The sequence below is a fragment of the Oncorhynchus mykiss genome, chromosome 11, assembly GCF_057628025.1.
Source record: "Oncorhynchus mykiss isolate SJ-2025 chromosome 11, ASM5762802v1, whole genome shotgun sequence".
Classification (NCBI taxonomy): Eukaryota; Metazoa; Chordata; class Actinopteri; order Salmoniformes; family Salmonidae; genus Oncorhynchus; species Oncorhynchus mykiss.
In genome coordinates this window covers 53,959,535-53,972,519 of record NC_143032.1, presented here as the reverse complement: position 1 = coordinate 53,972,519, position 12,985 = coordinate 53,959,535, and the positions used below count along the sequence as shown (strand labels likewise).

General features: G+C 42.0%; 1 protein-coding gene across 2 annotated transcripts; it reads left to right on the top strand.

Annotated features, from left to right (window-relative positions):
- rab35b (RAB35, member RAS oncogene family b) lies at window positions 1-12,777 on the top strand. 2 transcript variants are annotated; one of them, XM_021621289.3, is made up of 6 exons: window positions 1-495; window positions 5,310-5,360; window positions 5,519-5,642; window positions 9,851-9,975; window positions 10,350-10,474; window positions 10,648-12,777. In XM_021621289.3, exons 1-6 carry the CDS (start codon window positions 444-446, stop codon window positions 10,774-10,776), a joined length of 606 nt encoding a protein of 201 aa, XP_021476964.1. In that variant the 5' UTR covers window positions 1-443; the 3' UTR covers window positions 10,777-12,777. The 2 variants fall into 2 exon arrangements, with proteins under 2 accessions (XP_021476964.1, XP_036791631.1); XM_036935736.2 differs by having other exon boundaries at window positions 228-540.
- Window positions 12,778-12,985: the final 208 nt, after the last annotated feature.

The following is a 12,985-nucleotide window of genomic DNA, read 5'->3' as shown; positions in this document are numbered from 1 at the left end:
ATGTTGACGGTCCCTAACTGCTGTTGGTGGAAGTAAGGAAAACTACACGCGAATATCCAATCTGAATCTGTCTTTACCTCAGTGAGTTATTCGGGAACAAATGGAAAGCTGCCAACCTGAAGTCAACAGCACCCTGCATCAATGGGCACACGACTTTGTCGTGCGTCTGCGCAGTGATTCTGGGTCGCGTAAGGGTTGGGTGCAGCCTCCACCAGACAAGGAAACTCAGTTCCGGCTATTTGTAGCGTAGGGAAAGTATTGCTGACACCTCGAATCCCTGAGAAAAAAGCCGCCGGCTTGGGGGCTAGCAATTGGGTAAAGGGGGGGGTAATCATTCTAATTCATATTGGGGGAAGTGCTTGTGTACGACAAGCCAAGGGTTCGGACAGCAAGTCGATAAGAAGAGCATAGTAAACGGCGGGGGTAACCCACCAACTACCGGCATGGCCAGGGACTACGATTACCTATTCAAGCTGCTCATCATCGGTGACAGTGGTAAGCGAATACCGGGGATGCGTAACGGGAAATGGGCCTCTCCAGGTATTTACACAATGAGTCGCAGAAGAGTAGGTCGCGGTTCCTAGCGTGATTTTGGACTCATGTTTAAGTGAACGTCTACGTTACTATGTGTAGTTTTAAAAATGCACAGCAATATTTGGGGGAGAGAGCGGTGACACTTGCGCGAGGTGTGCATCGCAGGGCTGGGCATGTCAGCCGATCAGGCCAGATATTGCACGATAGCGTCTAGTACTGCCACACTGGGACGAATTCCATCCATTAAGATTTTAGTTATTTAGCGGAATATTTTAGTAACTAGCTATTATGGCGTTGCAATTATGTATATTGTAGCTAAACTTTTGACTTATTTCTTACAACTTGCAAAGTGTTGTTCGCTTGCTAGCTAACTTGCCACTCAACGTTAGCTAATGGATCCTATTTTATTTTTCTGTTAGCCGAGGAGCTAGCTAACTACTAGGTAGAAAGCTGGCCTCCTTTAAGTTGACAACCAGCTACTCTGGTGTTATCCTGCTGTGAGCTGGCTCGTTAACGTTAGGTGGTTTGTCATAGTTTGTAGTTAGAAGAAAAACATTTGAGCAGCGTGTTCCCTGTGTGAAGGAATGTTAACTATGACAAACTGGCAATATGTATGTGATACTGATTGCATCAAGTGCAGAGTCGTTTACAATGAGCCCTGAATGATTTCTAGATGATCCCCTAGCATAGGGCCCTCAAACTCAACTCTGGACCTTGAAGCCAGTTCCACTGCGTTTTTTAATTGTTCCCCACGAATCAGGGACTTATTTAGACCGGGAACATCAGGTGGGTGCAATTAATTATCAAGTAGAACAGAAACCCTACAAGGTGTGGATCTTGATGGTTAGGAGTTTAATATCTCTGCCCTAGGGCCTAACGTTTAGTATACCAATAAGGAAGGAATTTAACTTGTAACTTACTATCAAGATCCAACTAAGTTACTGAATTCCATAATATAAGGTATATTAAAAACCATACTACCACTTAATTTGCAGTTTTTTCGACCACCATGTTTATTTTAATTCTAAAGACTGCTGCATTCATCTGAAAACATACAGTGCCTTGTGAAAGTATTCGCCCCCCTTGAACTTTGCAACCTTTTTCCACATTTCAGGCTTCAAACATAAAGATATAAAACTGTATTTTTTTGTGAAGAATCAACAACAAGTGGGACACAATCATGAAGTGGAATGACATTTATTGGATATTTCAAACTTTTTTAACAAATCAAAAACTGAAAAATTGGGCGTGCAAAATTATTCAGCCCCCTTAAGTTAATACTTTGTAGCGCCACCTTTTGCTGCGATTACAGCTGTAAGTCGCTTGGGGTATGTCTCTATCAGTTTTGCACATCGAGAGACTGAAATTTTTTCCCATTCCTCCTTGCAAAACAGCTCGAGCTCAGTGAGGTTGGATGGAGAGCATTTGTGAACAGCAGTTTTCAGTTCTTTCCACAGATTCTCGATTGGATTCAGGTCTGGACTTTGACTTGGCCATTCTAACACCTGGATATGTTTATTTTTGAACCATTCCATTGTAGATATTGCTTTATGTTTTGGATCATTGTCTTGTTGAAAGACAAATCTCCGTCCCAGTCTCAGGTCTTTTGCAGACTCAATCAGGTTTTCTTCCAGAATGGTCCTGTATTTGGCTCCATCCATCTTCCCATCAATTTTAACCATCTTCCCTGTCCCTGCTGAAGAAAAGCAGGCCCAAACAATGATGCTGCCACCACCATGTTTGACAGTGGGGATGGTGTGTTCAGGGTGATGAGCTGTGTTGCTTTTACGCCAAACATAACGTTTTGCATTGTTGCCAAAAAGTTCAATTTTGGTTTCATCTGACCAGAGCACCTTCTTCCACATGTTTGGTGTGTCTCCCAGGTGGCTTGTGGCAAACTTTTAAACAACACTTTTTATGGATATCTTTAAGAAATGGCTTTCTTCTTGCCACTCTTCCATAAAGGCCAGATTTGTGCAATATACGACTGATTGTTGTCCTATGGACAGAGTCTCCCACCTCAGCTGTAGATCTCTGCAGTTCATCCAGAGTGATCATGGGCCTCTTGGCTGCATCTCTGATCAGTCTTCTCCTTGTATGAGCTGAAAGTTTAGAGAGACGGCCAGGTCTTGGTAGATTTGCAGTGGTCTGATACACCTTCCATTTCAATATTATCGCTTGTACAGTGCTCCTTAGGATGTTTAAAGCTTGGGAAATCTTTTTGTATCCAAATCCGGCTTTAAACTTCTTCACAACAGTATCTCGGACCTGCCTGGTGTGTTCCTTGTTCTTCATGATGCTCTCTGCGATTTTAACGGACCTCTGAGACTATCACAGTGCAGGTGCATTTATACGGAGACTTGATTACACACAGGTGGATTGTATTTATCATCATTAGTCATTTAGGTCAACATTGGATCCTTCAGAGATCCTCACTGAACTTCTGGAGAGAGTTTGCTGCACTGAAAGTAAAGGGGCTGAATAATTTTGCATGCCCAATTTTTCAGTTTTTGATTTGTTAAAAAAGTTTGAAATATCCAATAAATGTCGTTCCACTTCATGATTGTGTCCTACTTGTTGTTGATTCTTCACAAAAAAATACAGTTTTATATCTTTATGTTTGAAGCCTGAAATGTGGCAAAAGGTCGCAAAGTTCAAGGGGGCCGAGTACAGTGCCATGCGAAAGTATATCTACAAACAACATTGCATTTCCAACTCCACAATCATTTTGATGGTAAAGATCCTTTCAGCCATTGACACTCCCAGTCCTGGCACTATCTCATCTGCTGGCTGATCACAATAGTGGGAAAGACAGCAGCCCTTTTACTACCACAGACACACCGGGTGCTGTGTCCCCTTGGCTGCAATCTGGAACCAGTATTGGTACCGCTGTTATGAGATTCAGGGAAGATTGAAACCAATGCTCAAATGAGAGTCAAGGAAAACCAGTATTTGGACTGACGGAGGTCCACCTCACCTGTAGCTAGTGTTTTGCATGACAACAACTAAGCAGAAACCAACTAGCACCCACCCAGGCTACTGTTCTTCACCTTTGTTACCTTGCCTAAATATAGTATTTGAGGATTTGAATAACATGTACTGTATTTTGTGGCTTTTGCTTATTGCCCTGGACAGTCGTTTTTACAAGTGAGCAGGCTATGGCCTATGTCTTCACCACAGGTACCTAATATGACTGCTAAGTACTCCTTCAAAGACAGGGCTGCACTGATAAGTCTTCCCAAGTATCACTGAGGGATGTTTTACCAGTAAGACCAGATGTGGACATGCCAGGTACCAGAGCTTCAACTGGTTTCTTCTCGACTCACTCCGTCATTGATTAGGAATCCCTGTTATCAAGACTGATTGATGGGGCCGGGACGATATTTTTATCCATGGCAACACGAAGCAGATAACTCTTTGGTCCTTTAACAACCTACTGTATGGAAAATATTGTGTGCTTTAGCTTGAAAAACAAAAATGTTACTCTGGATGACAACCTAATGATTTGTTTCCAACAGTAAGGCTGTTTTCTTAAAGAAGTAAAATCTGCTCTGTGTTTTTGTTCCCTTGCCATGATACTATCGAGTATCGCAATACGGGTATCGTCCCGGCCCTACTGACTGACTGACTAGACTGTCCAGTCCATCATTCAAAACAAAGCTTGGTTTTCCTGGCATACAACGGCCTGATTTTTAAAAGATGATAATGACATGGCCTATATGGTGATCTGGTTCTGCTTTGTCTGGGTAGCTGGTAGAGCATGACTGAACTCTTATTATCCCCCTGATTGGACATCAACGGGTAGGAATGTGTGATGCAGTAGAGCCCTGGGATTCCCCAGATGCTCTCTGTGTGAATGTTAGGCTCATGAGAGTTGGACTTGTCTTTGATGTGGTTGTTAGTGGCCTGACAGGTGACAGTATTGTTTAAATGATATTCCACCCACATAAAGTACACTATCTCTGTTTCTTGTAGCTGCCAGTAATGTTGAGTCTGGTAAACGAACGAGACTCCAGAGAGCGATCAGAGGGATTTGTTTTTTGATGGGCTTTTAATTCGGGACCAATCAACCGCAGCCAGACACGATCACATTACCTTCCGGTAGCAACTGATCTGAGCTGTTAGTCCCTCCTCCTGGACTCACAATTCAGCTCTGACAGTTTTGCCAACTCACCCGATGGTTAACTAGCCACCTGTCTGTTCCTCTTGGATTTCGCTGAATGTGTTATCTCATTGCTTATTGGTTGGCAGTACAAAGTCATTAGCAAAACCGTCCCGGGATGTTATGGTCTGTACCTGACCTGCATCATTTGTATCAAAACTATACCTCTGTGTTATTGTGATCTTTAACCTACTAAAGGTTATGCAGAGTTCAGCTATCACTGTCCTTATACAAGGCTACACTAGATAACATGTATTTGTCTGAGTGCCTGCTGTCAAGGGCTAGCTGTCTGACTGTGTTAATTGACCTATACCAAAGAGGTCAGGAGACACACCAGCCTAGTTGTAGGTGGTTATGTACCTCTGTTATTCTTCCTGGCCATTTTATGATTAGAGAAAAAGAGCTGTGGAAATCTGAACTCCTTGGTGGCAGTGGCAAACATATGTTTACAAAACAACACAAACTTAGAAAAATCTAAATCTTCTTTCAAATGAGCTTACTTCTAGAAACCTCTGTGTAGCCTAACTGTTATAACTAAAGGGTGGTAAGAAATCACATCTCCTGCCTAGCTTATTGTAAGCCTTTTTAACCTGACTCAACCTGTCCTTTTCAGGAGTGGGGAAGAGCAGTCTCCTCCTGCGGTTTGCAGACAACACATTTTCAGGTAAGTGTACATGTTACTCCTAACCCCACCTAGCAGGTTATGAGTCATTTGGTCTGTTGAATTTGAACAACTGTCCAACTCGCACTGTGTACAGTGAGTACTTGCCTTGCAAATCAAACACTGGGTCTTATAACCTGTTTGTGTGTGTGTGTTTGCAGGTAGTTACATCACCACGATTGGAGTGGACTTCAAGATCCGGACAGTGGTGATCAATGGGGAGAAGGTGAAGCTGCAGATCTGGGATACGGCAGGACAGGAGCGCTTCCGCACCATCACCTCCACGTAAGTACTGGCAGAGGCAACGCTCACTTTCACTTTCACACTGGGCTGTTAGCAAGACTCACACATGCCCCATTGACCATGCAACATTCTAACACGTCAACTGATATTTAGGGGATATTTTACAAGGCCAACTTTTTAAGATGGTTTGAGCAAGTACTTCTCAAAGACATTTAAAATAACACCTGTGCTCTTTTTGGAAACTGATGGAATTCTCCACAGAGCCTAATTACACATTTTAGTAACAGGTGTGTTTTAGTCACACAGAATTATAGGACTGTAAAGATTGGAGCTCAATGCCTCTCTCACTTGGGTATCATCCCCATTGATTTGCTTCCCCTTGTTATATTTACTTCATTTGTACCAATGGAATTTCATTTTTCTCTTGTCCTTGCCGTCACTCTCAATCTTCACATTTTCTGTCCGTTGTGTACTTTGGCTGCATGTTTGACAGATAATTACTCCTGTGGAGTCTGGGTTTCTTGGGACACCGGTATTGAGCTGGCTGTCAGATGCATCTTTTTTTTCTAGTAATGTGCCAAGTGGAATATGGTCACGTCATTGCCTTTTTTTCAATTGTGGACACAAATTATAAGCAAAAACAGAATTGGAAGACATTCCTCTCTGATTTCATATTCGTTTTTGAACTATGGCTGGTATCTCCTCTCAAGCGAGGACTTTCTAAGCTGAAGTGGATGAGTGTGCCCAGCCATTCTCCTCTCTGTCATGAGAAATAGGTGTAGTGATTAGAGGTCGACCGTTTATGATTTTTCAACACCGATACCGATTTATTGGTGGACCCCAAAAAAAAAGCCGGCCAATATTTTTATTTTATTTTTATAATAGTAATGACAACTACAACAATAGTGAATGAACACTTAAAAATTCACTTAACATAATACATCAATTTAGTCTCAAATAAATAATGAAACGTGTTTAATTTGGTTTAAATAATGCAAAAACACAGTTGGAGAAGAAAGTAAAAGTGCAATATGTGCCATGTTAAAAAGCTAATGTTTAATATGTTCCTTGCTCAGAACATGAGAACATATGAAAGCTGGTGGTTCCTTTTAACATGAGTCTTTAATATTCCCACTTAAGAAGTTTTAGGTTATAGTTATTATAGGAATTATAGGACTTTCTCTCTATACCATTTGTATTTCATATACCTTTGACTATTGGATGTTCTTCTAGGCACTATAGTATTGCCAGCCTAATATCAGGAATTGATTCGCTTGAAGTCATAAACAGCGCTGTGCTTCAAACATTGCAAAGAGCTGCTGGCAAACTCAGTAAAGTGCTGTTTGAATGAATGCTTACGAGCCTGCTGCTGCCTACCACCGCTCAGTCAGACTGCTCTATAAAATATCAAATCATAGACTTAATAATAATATAATAAACACACAGAAATTACGAGCCATAGGTCATTAATATGGTAAAATCCAGAAACTATCATTTAGAAAACAAAACGTTTATTCTTTCAGTGAAATACGGGACCGTTCCGTCTGAATATTGCTGTTACATTGCACAACCTTCAATGTTATGTCATAATTATGTAAAATTCTGGCAAATTAATTATGGTCTTTGTTAGGCCAAACTGCTGCATATACCCTGACTCTGCTTGCACAGAACGCAAGAGAAGTGACACAATGTCCCTAGTTAATATTGCCTGCTAACATTAATTTCTTTTAACTAAATATGCAGGTTTTAAAAAAATATACTTGTGTATTGATTTTTAAGAAAGGCATTGATGTTTATGGTTAGGTACATTGGTGCAACAACAGTGCTTCTTTTCGCGAATGCGCTTGTTAAATCACCACCCGTTTGGCGAAGTAGGCTGTGATTTGATGATAAATTAACAGGCACCGCATTGATTATTTGCAACGCAGGACAAGCTAGTTAGACTAGTAATATCATCAACCATGTTGAGTTAACTAGTGATTATGTTAAGATTGATTGTTTTTTATAAGATAAGTTTAATGCTAGCTAGCAACATACCTTGGCTCCTTGCTGCACTCGTGTAACAGGTGATCAGCCTGCCACTCAGTCTCCACGTGGTGTGCAATGTAATCGGCCATAATCGGCATCCAAAAATGACAATTACCGATTGTTATGAACACTTGCAATCGGTCGTAATTAATCGGCCATGCCGATTAAACGCTCGACCTCTCGTAGTGATGAGTAGTCTGTGTTTCTGAACAAGAATGCCGTCACTCAGGAAGGTGGACTAAAGGTCTGTGAGCTTGTCCTCATTACAGCACCTTACAACCATCTGACTCACACCACTCAGTTTGACATGGACAGCACAGCGTCTAAAAACTATTCACCCCTTTGGACTTTGACGAGGACTGTACAGATCTTTGACACTGTTTGGCTTTGATTGCCTGGGACTATGAAAGAGTGGAGAAAGTAGAAACCTTGCCGCCATTCACTCAAAAAAAATAAGGTTTTGAGAAAGGGAGGCATTTGAACCTATTGATTTGTATAATTTTTTTCTCAAAACCCTCTAGAAAATATGCCGAATTGCCCTCAAACAGAGCTGCTGGTTTTCCTGTGGGAAAACCTCCTACAAGTCTACAGAATGCCGTGTGTGTTTCTGGAAACCTGGCTGGCTGTGTGAGGAGGGAGGTGGCGGGTGCTGCTGGGTTGTGGAGAAGTAGTGTCATGGTGCCTCATTAGGCCTAAGTGCATTTCAGTGGTCAGCCCAGCCAGGGTGTGTTTAGCCTTATGTCTGTCAGTCACAGTCCATAGCTGCCATATGTCTGTCTGAATATATGTCTTCGTAGTGGACAGCAGCCTGTGTGTGTGTGTGGTGGAGGGACTGGGAGTGTGTGTGTGTGGTGGAGGGACTGGGAGTCTTGCCCCTGTGCCTGTTGCGTGTTTCTGGTTCTCCATTCATCTGTGCAGAACGCCCCGCTGACTGGTCCGTTACTGCTGGGCCGTGTGTGACAGACAAAGCTTCTGTCTGGCCAATGCAATCTCACACACACACACACACACCCCTTTGAAAGCTGTATATTGTGTGGTGCACTGCAGTCAGAGGGGGGATGCCCCCTCTTTTTGTGGCCTACTTTTCAGACATGGGGGGGCAGGGGCAGGTTTTCATGAATACTGTGGCTGTCCTCTACTTGCATGTCTGCCTTTCCCTCCATGTATCTGTCTGTCATATTCCTGTGATAAGCATCAGCTCCGGTTTCCTGCCGACCGCTGCCCTACCCTGCCTCAGACACACCCCTTCCTGCTCTCATGATTTCAGGACACTAGTAGGGATTATTGAACTCCAAGCAGCATGTGGAGTCTGTGTATATGTAATAGGCTTTCAGTTCATGTTGGCTGTTAGAGGGCGACCAAAGGAAGTAGATTATTGTTATATTGTGCCATTTATTGGAACAGGTCTGCGTCTATCCCCAATTCCATTCAACCATGGGACGATTCGTACCTTCAGCGGATGGTCATGGGCTGGAACATAGATATAAATAATTTGTATACTGCACATTGACCGCAATAACAGATAGTATTTGACAAAAAACAGAATAATTTCAAACCTTGATTACATTGAGATATGATCACATATGTCTCTCTCTTTATGCGTGGGAATACTTGAACAGATTTCCTGTATTAAAATGACTGAATTCATTTACTGGTGATTTATAGTCTTATGTCCAAGAACAAATCACTAAATATGTCCCGCGGGCCATCTACTGGGGGAACCCTGCTCTATGGGATCAAAAGGAAGCATTTCTACTTCATGTGAGAATGGGTAGTCCTTCAAGCATACTTTTGGCTTTGTTAACATCAGTTTGTTGGGATTGATTGAAAATCTCATGTGTGTTTGTAATACAGATACCTGCCAAAATAAAGGAAATACCATCCTAAAATGGTGGTGGAAAATGCTGTCTCAGGCGTCGATCCAGAATCTCCCATAAGTGTTCAATGGTGTTGACCTGTTGAAACAAACACCCTAGGCTTCTTCGAGACCCCCCCCCCCCCCCCAAACTCACTGAGATCCCATCTAGGCAAAATTATGGGCAACTGGGCAATCTTTTATACATTACCCTAAACATGATGATGTTAATTGCTGTGTGGAAGAACTTGCTTTCAATATATCTGTCATTTATTCAAGTGTTGCCTTTATTCTGGCAGTTCTTTGAGTTGGGCTCCCCCTAGTGGACATGGAATGTGTCAAAATGCTGACTTCTCTTTCTCTCCAGATACTACAGGGGAACGCATGGGGTCATAGTGGTATATGATGTCACGAGTGCCGAGTCCTTTGTCAATGTGAAACGATGGCTACATGAAATCAACCAGAACTGTGATGATGTGTGTCGAATATTAGGTGAGTCCAGTCCACCTGTTTCAATGACCTTTACCCAGTGCAGTGTTGTTCCATCAGGGACCATTGCGTAAGGCCTTATGAAATCTGTCCAGACATTAAAACAAAATATTCAAAGATATGATTAACTTAGTGGAACATTTTTTTTTAATGTTTTTTTTAAAAGTAATTAGAAAAATGTATTAATTTGTCTGCATGTGTGGGGGTTCACGTGGTTCTCTTACTTTCTGCATCATTTTCAGAGCAAAAAAAATGGGGAAAATTGAGGAATTTGGGAAAATGCTGACTGGAATTTGGGAAGTAATAAAACAGACTTTATAGTCCCTACTTGGAGTTGAGAAAGCTCAAATGGTCTTCCTATTCGTATTCTTCCTCAGTGGGAAACAAGAACGATGATCCCAACTCAAAGGTGGTGGAGACGACTGATGCACAGAAGTTTGCAGAGCAGATGGGCATCAACCTCTTTGAAACAAGTGCAAAAGAGAACATCAATGTTGAAGAGGTGGGTCAGGGGTCCTCTGGTATAAGTAGGGGAACGTTGAAGGGGTGGAGTTGTTCATGGGACATGGGCTTGAAGGTGAGGTTGTTGCTTTTAGTGGAGGGAAAGAAAACAAGCTCTCATCCTAAAAATGTTAGTTGATTGTGTTCACCGTGTTTTTTGTCATTTCCCCACAGATGTTTAACTGCATCACAGAGTTAGTGCTAAGAGCCAAGAAGGAGGTGCTGGCCAAGCAGCAGCAGCAGCAACAGAATGATGTGGTCAAACTCTCCAAGAACAGTAAACGAAAGAAAAAGTGCTGCTAGCGAACTCAAACCCCAATCACAAAGACCACCAGCGTCCGCCTCAGAGACGGCACACGGGATGGGACTCCAAGCATCTAAATTAAGATAGATTTAATAAATATACAATGAAAAAAAGAAATTAAAACGGTCCCCTTTGAACGAACAAACAAATCATGAAGACTTAACTAAAAATGTACAGATTATATTAGTCAGATCAAGTTTTATTTGGAATTCAGCAGATGGGCAATATTTAAGAGATTCTCCTTTCTTGAAGGATCTGCAAGCTGAAAACTGACGGCCATAATGCTCTGATTTCTATATGCGTATACAAATGTTGTTACATTCGTATCTATTTTCTCCTTGTCATTCCACTTCACACGGGACATTACGAGTCAAGTGAAACTCTGCACCTGAAGAGGAGGACTATCTTTTTCGGATGATACATTTTTTGGGGGGTGGGGGTCAGTTGGAACAGGGGTAAAAATGAAAAACTGGATGGGGTATGAGGGAAGGGATTCACAACCTTTTGTACATTTTTATTTTGACTTTTCAGACACCTTTATTTACCATGGTTCACAGCAACTGATCATGAACTAATTTGTTTTTGACTTAATGGGGAAAAATGATGATGATGATGATGATGATTGATGGGCACCCTTTAGCAACCAATCCAATGGACACAATTGGTGACTATCTTCTTAGTTTATTTTTTCAATTTTTTGGGGGGCAAGCTTTTTCTCCTCCCCTTTGTCCTACAGTAATGTTGATCGATCAGCCAACGACCTGTTTTCAGAGCTGGTCAGAGCAGTGAACCACTCCCATGGCCCGGGGACACAATGCTCTGCCATCTACCACTCACTGCAGTCTTATTGTGCACTAAGTTTGCTTTTAAAAGAAAATCTTCCACTTTTTTTTTTTTCTTCTTTTTTTTTTCTTTTTTTTAACAATGATACTGCCAATATGTGATGTGAATGAAAAGTGAGTTCTTTGGCTCTCCCTGTTGGACTGTTGTGATAGAGGCCCACTGGGCGTAGTCGTTTTGGGTTAAGGCCTAGGTAACTCTCGGGCAGCGGGGGGGAGCCCAGCGCTGCTCTAACCACACTTCAGCCACAGGCCTCCCTATTCCCATGCACCAAACACCCTCATATCAGCACCTCTTCACAGCTATGGATTCAAACCCCTTAGCTTTGGTCACTTGTGGGTTATTGTAATGATATTGGACATATTTATCATTATTACAGGGTGAATTTGGTTTGTGCCAGGACTGTGTTGACAGGAAATGGGAGTCAGTGCACTAACCCTGTACCGGTGCAAACTGGTTAGTGTGTTTAACACGAAACACTTTGTTTGAAGGGGTATGTATATGTTATCTGACATGCATGTAGTATTCATAAATTGTCCAGGATTTTCAGCTTGCAAAATATTCTGAACTGTAAACATGTTTATGCCTGGTCGTGTCAGGTTTTTATCTAGGACTTGTCACAATCTGGTTACCCATTCAACTGAAGTGTTACTATCCAGTGTTCCGCTTGAGTGTGTGGCAGGCGGGCGGTGTGACAGGTTCCTCTCTGAGGGTCTGCTATGGGGGACCATTAGTGATGGAGAAATGGAATCCCTGGCCTCAGCCCTCCTACACACATCCGGGCCCCCCGAATACCTATTCCTCTGCTTGAGGATAGCTGAGGTGGTCATGATGTGGAGTTGGGAAATCTGTGACCCTAACCAGACGACCATTGGGGCGGGGCACGTGACAGTGCCACAATCTGGGTGTTGGGTGACGCATGCCAGGCAGTGGAGAAATGATATCAAATCTAACTGTATGATTTCTATTCATTGTGTATATAAAAAATGTGTTTATATTCAGTATATAGAACATACACTCACAACTGTGCATGTATTGACATGCCTCGTGTGCTATGGTTGAAACACACTTATCAGCAGTGGTTGGCTGTACACTGGAGAAAAGAGATGTACTATTCAATTTCCCTACATGAATTTAATCAATAAACGTTTTAAAAGAAATATTTGACATAATGACTGCTCTCTTTTGTCAATGATTTGAAGCTTGGCCTTGATTTGTTTTGAACTTCTTGCTTTTTGTGAATAAAACTATGGAGGAATTGTGCCACTTGAATGTGTCTTAGCTGTTTTATTTTGTTGTTGACCACAATGAAACTATATGAACTCCGTGTAATCATTCATTTACTTAGAATGAGTGGCATGGTAAATG

Excerpts from the sequence above, each read along its gene's own strand:
- rab35b (XM_036935736.2), top strand. The coding sequence starts at position 444 with ATGGCCAGGGACTACGATTACCTATTCAAGCTGCTCATCATCGGTGAC. Across the intron at positions 5,361-5,518 it reads TGCAGACAACACATTTTCAG|GTAGTTACATCACCACGATT; the intron begins GTAAGTGTACAT and ends GTGTGTTTGCAG. Across the intron at positions 5,643-9,850 it reads TTCCGCACCATCACCTCCAC|ATACTACAGGGGAACGCATG; the intron begins GTAAGTACTGGC and ends CTTTCTCTCCAG.